This window comes from Carlito syrichta, unplaced genomic scaffold, assembly GCF_000164805.1.
Source record: "Carlito syrichta isolate Samal-C Ts95f unplaced genomic scaffold, Tarsius_syrichta-2.0.1 Scaffold301780, whole genome shotgun sequence".
Lineage (NCBI taxonomy): Eukaryota > Metazoa > Chordata > Mammalia > Primates > Tarsiidae > Carlito > Carlito syrichta.
The window spans coordinates 325,082-335,081 of record NW_007245876.1 but is presented as its reverse complement, the minus strand read 5'-3'; the positions used below and the strand labels follow the sequence as shown (position 1 = coordinate 335,081).

The window sequence follows — 10,000 nt, the reverse complement described above, 5'->3', positions numbered from 1 at the left end:
TAGAGATGAGGTCTCGCTGCCCAGGCGGTCTTGAACCCGCGGGCTCAGGCAATCCACTCATCTCAGCCTCCCAAAGGCGCGGGATTACAGACTGAGCCACTGAGCCCGGCTTGAAAAAAATTTTTTAAGTTCCGTCAGAGTTTGCTTATTTTTAGTATATGTTAATTACGTGTACAAACATAAAACTAAATATAAGCTCCCTATACTTATAGTGCTTATACTGCTATATGAGTTTCTTTTTTTTCACTTTAAGTATAATAAACCATTATTTGATATGTGTTCATTATCACAGTGATAACAGTTTGTAGTTAGTATCCCTTTTTTGCACAGAAATATTTAAGCTATTGATTCAAACCCCTAAATAGTAAACTGAGAACGTTTTTTAAATGTTGTATAAAGAAGAAATTATTTATTTTGTATTTATTCCTTTTCTTACTAATCACAAACAGTTGATGGATGTTGGTGGATACAAAAATGAGATTTTTATGCAGAATATCAGCTTACAGATAAATATGATAGTGACCACTTTGATCCAGGTTCTTTAGAATTTAACATACCTGTACTATATTGTATAGTAGGACAGCTCAGTCTTTTCATCATTTTTATCTAAAGTACCAGCTTTTATTTCTATATTGTGTTGTCATTTGACTTTTGTTTTCTAAAACCAAAATTGTAAGCTCATATGGAAGCAGGTCACCCAAGAATACTATCCAGACTCCATTTAGAAACACTGTCTTAGGTTCTTTATGGCCTTCTAAACAGGAGCTCTTTCTAAGAATTTTTATATTTTTTCTTCAAACATAAACACAGAATAATCATAGTGTTCTAAATTATATAGTCTGCTCACTTCTCTAAAAATTCCTTAGTGTGCTGTGATTACTTTAGGAAGAGGTAATTACTTTAGTCTGAATTTCTTTTTTGTGTTTATCTGATGATAGATTTAACAGAACAGAGTAATCCATCAAGATTTTTTTCTGTCTGCCTATGGTAATTGTTTCTTTTGCTGAAAGAATGCTTTGAGAGAAGAAGGGGCAAACATTAAATCCATCTGATTAAATATAATGATCTTTTTGCTGTTTATATGCTATTTGATGTTTTATTTGGAAACATTAGAGACATTCAGAGTTTTAAGAAGGAATAGTATCTCCAAAAGTTGATTTACTCAGTAGTATTCTATAAATAATGTACTTGATAATTTGCATAGGAAGGACTTCTTTGTGATTATAAATTATTCTTCCATGTCACTTATCTATTTTTGTATATGCTCTAAACCAGCATATTATGAATTATGAACTAAAAAGAATTTACTCAGTAGTTGATAGCTGAGAATATAGAGTAGCATCCAGTTTTTCTAATGACAGGTGACTTCAGAGTAGACTACTTTGGAGACTTGAAGACCGAAGTAAAAGTAAATATGAATTAAGAAGTTAATGCTGGCCGTGTGTGGTAGCTAAAGACTGTAGTCCCAGCACTTTGGGGGGGCCAAAGCGAGAAGACTGCCTGAGCCCACGGGTTCGTTACCAGCCTGGGCAACATGGTGGGACCTCATCTCTACAATAAATCAAAATTAGCTCAGCATGATAGTGTGTACCTGTAGTTCCAGCTACTTGGAAGACTGAGGTGGAAGAATTGCCGGAGCCCAGCAGGTCGATGCTGGTGTGGCCATGAGTGTGCCACTGCACTCCAGCTTGGGGGATGGAAAGAGACTCCAACTCAAAAAAAAAAAAAAAAAAGTTACTGCTAGCTATAAAACACCATTAAGTCATTAAAGTAGAGTGCAAATACTATTTAAGATGTTTTTCCTTACCAACTTTGAGGAATAATATATGGATAAGAAAGTGCATCCTTTTAAGGTATATCATTTGATGAGTTTTGACATTTGCACATATCCTTAAAGCCAGTACAGTCAAGATGCAGAACATTTCTGTCATTCCCAAAGATTCCCCTCCCCATTTTGTGGTCTATTCCCCTTTGGCTTTGGCTCCAGACAACTACAGTTCTGCTCTTTTTCACTGTAGTTGCCATTCTGTGTTAATGGAATCACATAGTATCTGTGCTGTGGTGTTTGGCTTTCACTCAAAATGAGGACTTTTGAGATTTATTCATGTTGTTGAGTGTTATCAGTAGCTTGCCCCAAGATATGCATTGTTTCGCCATTCACCTCTTGATAGACATGTATTTTTATTTAACACATTATGTGAAGTTCGGAAATCAGATACCAGTGATTAGAAAAAAATTCCTTAAAATTTTCTAATTCTTAATAGAGATTTTTATTTTATAATTGGTAAGAGAAACATAAAATTCTTTCTTGCCATGTTTTTTTAATGGTTGATTTTTTTTCTTTTCTGAAGATTCTTGGCTATCTCCTGATTCCAAGTAAATACGCTACATTTTGTTGACTCATTTTTCAACCTAGAAGCTTGGGGATTATTTGTATGGCAAATATTTTTCAGGAAGCTCTGGCAGACTATTAATTTTTTTGAAATTTCATCAATGATAACTAAATTTGGAACATTTATAGTAACAATTGAACACAGTTGTTTTAGATTTGTGTATTTCAATAAAAAAAGTGGAGTGAATATTACTTATATGGTTTATAAAGTCTACATATATTACTTTATTAATGTGTATATTATAAAATACAACCAAAATATTTTTTAAAAATAAGTAGGTAAAATGTAATTATAAATAATAGTTTTTTTCTGCAGACTAATCCATTGTCTTATGCCTATCTGACTCTGGAAACCAGGCATATAGTGTAGCCTATTCAGACAATTAAAAGTTATACCAGTAGATGGCATAGTATTTTGACTTTTCATTTTGTGTAAATATGTAATTTATGTGAACTGCTGGGAGAAGCTGTTTATATGTATATTGTAAAAACACCTGACAGTTATGCTTTAAGCCAGTGTTTTCCAATCTTTTTGTTTATTATTATGCCTTCTACTCCAGGAGCCTTTTTAAACATTTTTTTTCTAACCTCCTCCCCAATGAAATTTTGATACTACGAATGTACTATTTATCTGTGTGTATATATAGTGTGACCCTTTTGAGGGTTACAACCATTGTGATATCTAAGTTTATTTTTTTAATCCGCCAAGATCCAGTTTCTGTCTCGGAGTATATTGGCCTGTTTAGAATGCATGCTTTAGGATAATTGTGTTTTTCCCCTATTACTTGACTTTTCTAATCTCATTTTTCTTAAGTGAATAATAAATTAGTATGCATTCTATTTTTCCATAGCTACTGATGTGGAGTACTAATTGTAGGAGGAAGCTTGTTCAGCATTAAGAAATTTACTGGAAGTAGTGCATAAAAGAGATAGTCATATATAATTTACTTGGCTATATCATGAGGTTTTGTTTCTGCTTTTTCCATAGGATGCTATACTGAAATACAATGTTGCATATTCTAAGAAATGGGACTTTACAGCTTTGATTGATTTCTGGGAAAAGGTAAAACTGTGCTTTTTAAAGTGAAAAATAATATAACAACTATGTAAGGTTTGAAAAAAATGCTCATAATTTTGGCACACTAACAATTATTAGCTTTTAGTTTTCTGAATTTTGTGTTATTTTATATGTATGATTCAGGTAGATATAATTAGTAGTTAATATTGAATTTCATTTTAGTCTCTTATAATATGAATTTTCTGTTTTATTATCATACCATTATGAACATTATTGATAGATGCATAATATTCCATGACTAGATTTTGAGAATTTAATAATTCTGTATTTTCAAACATCTAGGTTGCAACCAGTTTTACCCTATTCTCAATTACACTGTAACAACATTGTTAAGTGTGTGTGTGTGTGTGTGTGTGTGTGTGTGTGTGTGTGTGCATGCATATATGTTTTTTTTCTTCATATTTGATACTGTTTCTTGAGGTTATTTCCAGAAATTAGATGGCTAGGTCTAAGGGCAGAAAACTTGTGTGGCTCTGTATATATGCTGTAAAATCATTTTCTGCAGGGGATTATAGCAATTTAGTGTACTGCCAGCAGTGGGTAAGCATACCTTTTTCATGGTACCTTGTGCAGAGAGGGCATTACTCATTTTGGGGAAAAAAAAGTCAGTATATTTTTTAAAAAAACATTTTATTCTGAAAAAATTATAGGATTACAAAACATTACATCTTTCATTCCACCTTCCCCAATGTTGATTACTTGCACAACTATAATAATTAGCTTACAGTGGACCATTTAAGGACATTTGAATTGTTTCTAGTTTTTGTTGTTACACTAAAGATGCTATGAGCTTTCCTGTACAGGTCTTTATATGAACATAGGCTTTTGTTTCTCTGGGGTAAATGTCCAAAAGTGCAATTGTTGAGTTGTTTGGTAAGTGTATTTTTATTTTTTATTTTTTATTTTTTTTGAGTTGGAGTCTCACTCTGTCGCCCAGACTGGAGTGCAGTGGCTACTCCCGGCCACCGCAGCCTTGACCTGCTGGGCTCCAGCGATCCTTCCGCCTCAGCCTTCCAAGTAGCTGGAACTACAGGTGTGCGCTACCACTCCCGGCTAATTTTTTTGAATTATTGTAGATATGAGGTCTCGCCAAGTTGACCAGGCGGGTCTCTCGAGTCCGCGGGCTCAGGCAGTCCACTCACGTCAGCCTCCCAAAGGCGCGGGATTACAGGCTGAGCCACTGAGCCCGGCTGGTAAGTGTATTTTTAGTTTAGAAGAAACTGCCAGGCTACTTACCAGAGGAGCTGAGTCAAACAAAGTATATTGATACTTTTGCTAAATAATTACATTCCCCCTAAAAAAAATTTCTTTTATATATAATCTGTGTAAAAAATTGCTTACGATTTGATTCTTCTGCTCTTCTCATGTTATTTTTAGTAATCCAGATTATTTATGCTTCATTTATTAATACTGGAAACTGAAAGTAATTTTTGAATTGGAAACATTTTAAATATTGTACAATCTTGATTACCTTACAGAGAATAATTATTGCATTTTGAACATGGCCTATGTAGTTTCTGTATGTTGAATCCTTTATCTCCTTGGCTTTTTTTCAGTTAAATAACTTTGAGGTAAATAAGATAATTATTGTTATTTCTATTTCACAAATGAGTAGTTGCAATTTGGAAATGGATTTGCTTGGCTCAGTTTACATAGTTTGTCCTTGGCAGTGCAGTCTGAACCAATCATTGTTCTTTTCACTATTGCATGTAGTTATGGTATAATATCTTTCTGCACACACCCTGTCCCAGTAGCTGCTGTAATTTTTGCTGCATTGAGAGACTGATAGGCCCCTTTCTTCACTTTTCTTTTGAAATGTTGTCTCCCCAGATTCACATTTTCCTGTTTACCTCCTCCAAAATGTGATGTCACCTTTGCATTTTTATTTTTTTTCTAGCAGTCTCTCTTTTTTGCTTTGTTTTATTTGTAAAACGTTGACATCATGTAGTAGGTTAAAAGTTTCATGAGGCAGAGACTGGATCCTACTCAACTTTGTATCTCCTATAACCCCCTGATACAGTGCCTTACATACAGCAAGTACTCCATAAATATTTATGGAGATTGATTTCAATAGGAGATTGACTTTCAGGGTTACCAAGGTCAGGAGAATGTTATCAAGAAGTAGGAGTTCAAGTTAATAAAAACTGGTGTTTCTGATTTCTTCACCTACTCTCTGCCCACAGGCAAAGCACAGTCAAAATATAACAGTGTTCTTTTTCTCTGAGGATTTTTAGCTTGTTCAGTGTTTGTGTCAGTTTATTTCCTGTGACATTACTGTGGTGAAGACTTGTCTGTCCTTTAGGACTGCTGGTGGTAATCCAAAAGAAGGTGGTTGGTTAATTGCATTCTTGGGAATCAAATGTTAAAGTTGAAGCTGGGTACAATGATGTGTGATTGTAATCCCAGCTACTCAAGAGGCTGAGGCAGGGAGGATTGCTTGAGACCAGGAATTCAAGGCTAACTTGGGCAACATAGTGAGACCCTGTCTTTAAAAAAAACGTTAAGATTATTATGAATTCTTACAGTTAATACCTTCTGTTAATTTGGAAGAGCCTGAAAATGTGAAAATGCAATTGACTGTAGTAGAAATAATACCACTACCCCTTTTTCCTAGAAATGTTGAATTATCTCATATGTATTTGTGAGGCAGCATAGCACACAGCAATGGCTCTCAGACTTTTTGTGTATTTGAATCCCGGAGGACTTCTGAAAACAAAGATTGCTGCCCACTGCTCTCCTCAAAAAGTTTCAGATTCAGTAAGTATGGGTTGGGACCTTATACTACCCACTCTAACAAGTTTCCAGGTGAACCACACTTTGAAAAGCACTGATGGAAAGAAAGAATAGAACTAGAAATGGGATTATGGTTTCTTACTCTCAACTCTGTAACTTTGGGCAAGTCAGATGACCTCTGTATCTTATTTGCTTCACTTTTTAAAAATGGAATTATTTATGTTTTATTTTATTTTATTTTAGATTCAGGAGGTATGCATATGCGTTTGGTACATGGGCGTATTGTGTAGTGGTGGGGATTGGATCTCAGGTGGTGCGTTCCCTAGACAATGAACATTGTGCCCCATACGTTGTCTCTGAACCCTAATGCCCCTCCCCCTTCACCTTTATTGGTGTCCCCAATGTCTATTATTTCCATTTTTGTGACCGTTTAGCTCTCTTATATGAATGAGATCATGCAGTGTTTTGTTTTCTGTTTCTGAGTCAGTTCAGTTAGGATGAGAATCGCTAGCTCCATCCATGTTGCTACAAGGACATGATTTCATTCTTTTTTATGGCTACGTTGTATTTCTTGGTATATACACACCACATTTTTCATCATCAGTTATGGGCATTCAGGCTGATTCCACATTGTGCTGCAATGAATGTGTGAGTGCAGGTGTCTTTTTTGTATAATGACTTCTGTTTCTAAGGGTAGATACCTAGAAGTGAGATTGCTGGATCAAATAGTAGATCTACTTTTAGTTCTTTGAGAAATATCCGTACTGCTTTCCATAGAGGTTATACTAATTTACTCTCCCACCAACAGCGTTTAAGTGTTTAAGTCTGCATCTATGCCAGCATCTATTGTTTTTTGATTTTAGTAACGGCCATTCTGATTGGTGTAAGGTGGTATCTCATTGTGGTGTTAACTTGTATTTCTCTGATTATGAGTGATGTTGAGCATTTTTTCATGTGTTTGTTGGCCATTTGTATATCTTCTGAGAGATATCTGTTAATGTCATTTGCCTACTTTTTAATGGGGTTATTTGCTTTTTTTTGCTGATTTGTTTGAGTTGTTTGTAGAGTCTGATATTAGTCCTTTGTCAGATGTATAGTTTGTGAATATCTTCTCCTATTCTGTAGATTGCCTATTTTTTCTGTTGATTATTTTGCTGTGCAAAGTTTTTTTAGTTTAGTTAAGTCCCACTTAATTTGCTTTTGTTTTAGATGCATTTGTTTTTGGGGCTTTAGCCATAAATTCTTTACCTAGGCCTATATCCATCAGAGTTTTTCCAATAATGTTGGAAGAATTCACATTATTAAAATGACCATATCTATAGGTTACTTCGAGTAATATGGTCATTTCAATAATGTGGATTCTTTCAGCATTATTGGAAAAACTCTTCTGGAATTTTTATGGTTTCAGGTCTGCCATTTAAGCCTGTGATCCACCTTGAGTTAATTTTTTGTGTATGGTGAAACATAGGGATCAAGTTTCGTTTTCTGCATGTAGCTATCCAATTTTCCCACCACCATTGGTTGAATAGAGTGTCCTTTCCTCGGTGTATATTTTTGTCTGCTTTGTCAAAGATTAGTTGGTTGTAGGTATTTGGGCTTATTTCTGGATTCTCTATTCTGTTCCATTGGTCCATGTTTCTGCTCTTGTATCGTACCATGCTGTTTGGGTTACTACAGATTTCTAGTATAATTTGAAATAAGGTAATGTGATACTTCCAGCTTTGTTCTTTTTACTTAGGATTGCTTTGGCTATTCTGACTCTTTGAAGTTCCGTATAAATTTTAGAATTTTTTCTAATGCTGTAAAAAATGACATTGGTAGTTTGATAGGAATTGCATTGAATCTATAGATTACTTTGGGTGATAATGGTCATTTTATAATAATGTAGATTCTTCCAATTCATGAACATGGGATGTTTCTCCATTTGTTTGTGTCCTTTGCATTTTCTCTCATTAGAGTTTTGTAGTCCACCTTGTAGAAATCTTTCACTTCCTTGGTTAAATATATTTCTAGGTATTTTAGCTTTTTGGCTGCTATTGTAAGTGGATCTGAGTTCTTGATTTGACTTTCAGCTTGGTTGCTATTGGTGTTTAGCAGTGCTACTGATTTGTGTATGTTGATTTTGTATCCTGAAGCTTTACCATATCCATCTATCAAGTCCAGGAAGTTTTTGGAGGAGTATTCAGGATTCTTTAGATATATGATCATATCATTGGTATACAGAGATAGTTTGATTTCTTTTTTTTTTTTCAAATTGGACATTCTTTTCTCTTTTTCTTGCCTGATTGCTCTAACTAGGACTTCCAGTACTATGTTGAATAGGAGTGGTGAAAGTGGGCATTCTTGCCTTATTTCAGTTCTCAGGGAGAATGCGTTCAACTTTTCTCCATTTACAATGACATTGCCTGTGGGTTTGTTATATATGATGTTTATTATTAGTATTATTATTACTTACTTGCTTTATTATTTTTTTTGAGTTGGAGTTTCACTCTGTTTCCCACATTGGAGTGCAGTGGCATGCTCATGGCCACCGCAGCCTCAATCTGCTGGGCTCAGGTGATCTTTCTACTTCAACCTTCCAAGTAGCTGAAACTACAGGCATGTGCTACCATGCCTGGCTTATTTTTTGATTTATTGTAGAGACGAGGTCTCACCAAGTTGCCTAGGCTGGTCTCAAACCCCTGAGTTCAGGCAATCCTCTCACCTTGGCCTCCCAAAGTGCTGTCTGGGATTACAGGCTTGAACCACCACACCTGGCTGGATTTTATTATTTTGAGGAATATTCCCTTTATGCCTATTTTGTTGTGAGTTTTTATCATGAAGGGATGTTGGATTTTATCAAATTTTATTTCTGCATTTATTAAAATGATCATATGATTTTTTTGTTTTTAATTCTGTATATGTAGTGGATCATGTTTAGTGACTTGTGTATGTTGAACCATCCTTGCATCTCTGGGATAAAACCCACTTGGTTGTGGTACATTTTTTTTTCTATGTGCTGTTGAATTTGGTTTGTTAATATTTTGTTGAGGATCTTTGTGTGTATGCTTATAAGGAATATTGGTCTATAATTTTCTTTTTTGTCATGTCTTTTCCTGATGTTGGTGTCAGAGTTATACTGGCCTCATAGAATGAGTTAGGGAGGATGGCCTTCTCTTCAATCTTGTAGAATAGTGTTAGTAAAATTGGTACCAGTTCTTCTTTGAAAGTCTGGTAGAATTCAGTTGTGAATTCATCAAGTCCTGGACTTTTTTGTTATTGTAAGACCTCTAATTTCTTTTTTAATCTCACTACCTGTTATTGATCTGCTCAGGGTTTCTCTTTCTTTCTGATTTAAGGTTAGGGTCTTGTATGTTTCCAAAAATTTATCCATTTCCTCTAGATTGTTTAGTTTGTTTGCACAGAGGTGTTCACAGTAGTCTCGGATGATCTTTTGACTTTCTGTCATATCAGTTGTAGTGTATCCTTTTTCATTTTTGATTAAGCTAATTTGAGGCTTCTCTCTTCACTTCTTTCTTTTCTTTTTGTGTGTGTGTGTGTGTGTGTGTGTGTGTGTGTGTGTTGGAGTCTCCTTTACCTGACCATGCCCTGATGAAGCACTGTATTTGGAATATCAACACTCAACACCTGAATAGATAAAAAGATGTGAAAGCTTACATCTGACTGTAAAAATGAAGATTCTGTTTTAACTATGAACATCCTCTCATCTGGGTGTTATAACTTGAAAGCTAGTGGTAAGGTGGTGTTTTCTTTCCAACTTCAAGAACTGTTTAAATGCACATGATTATTATATCATG

General features: G+C 34.9%; 1 protein-coding gene across 6 annotated transcripts in view; it reads left to right on the top strand.

Moving 5' to 3' along the window:
- The window catches only part of PARG (poly(ADP-ribose) glycohydrolase), a 168,638-nt gene that overhangs the window by 53,137 nt on the left and 105,501 nt on the right, over nt 1-10,000 (top strand). For all 6 annotated transcript variants that reach the window (XM_021710973.1, XM_021710974.1, XM_021710976.1 and 3 more), the window contains one exon: nt 3,381-3,455. In XM_021710973.1, the coding sequence (XP_021566648.1) occupies nt 3,381-3,455 (75 nt within the window). The remainder of the gene's footprint in view (nt 1-3,380; nt 3,456-10,000) is intronic.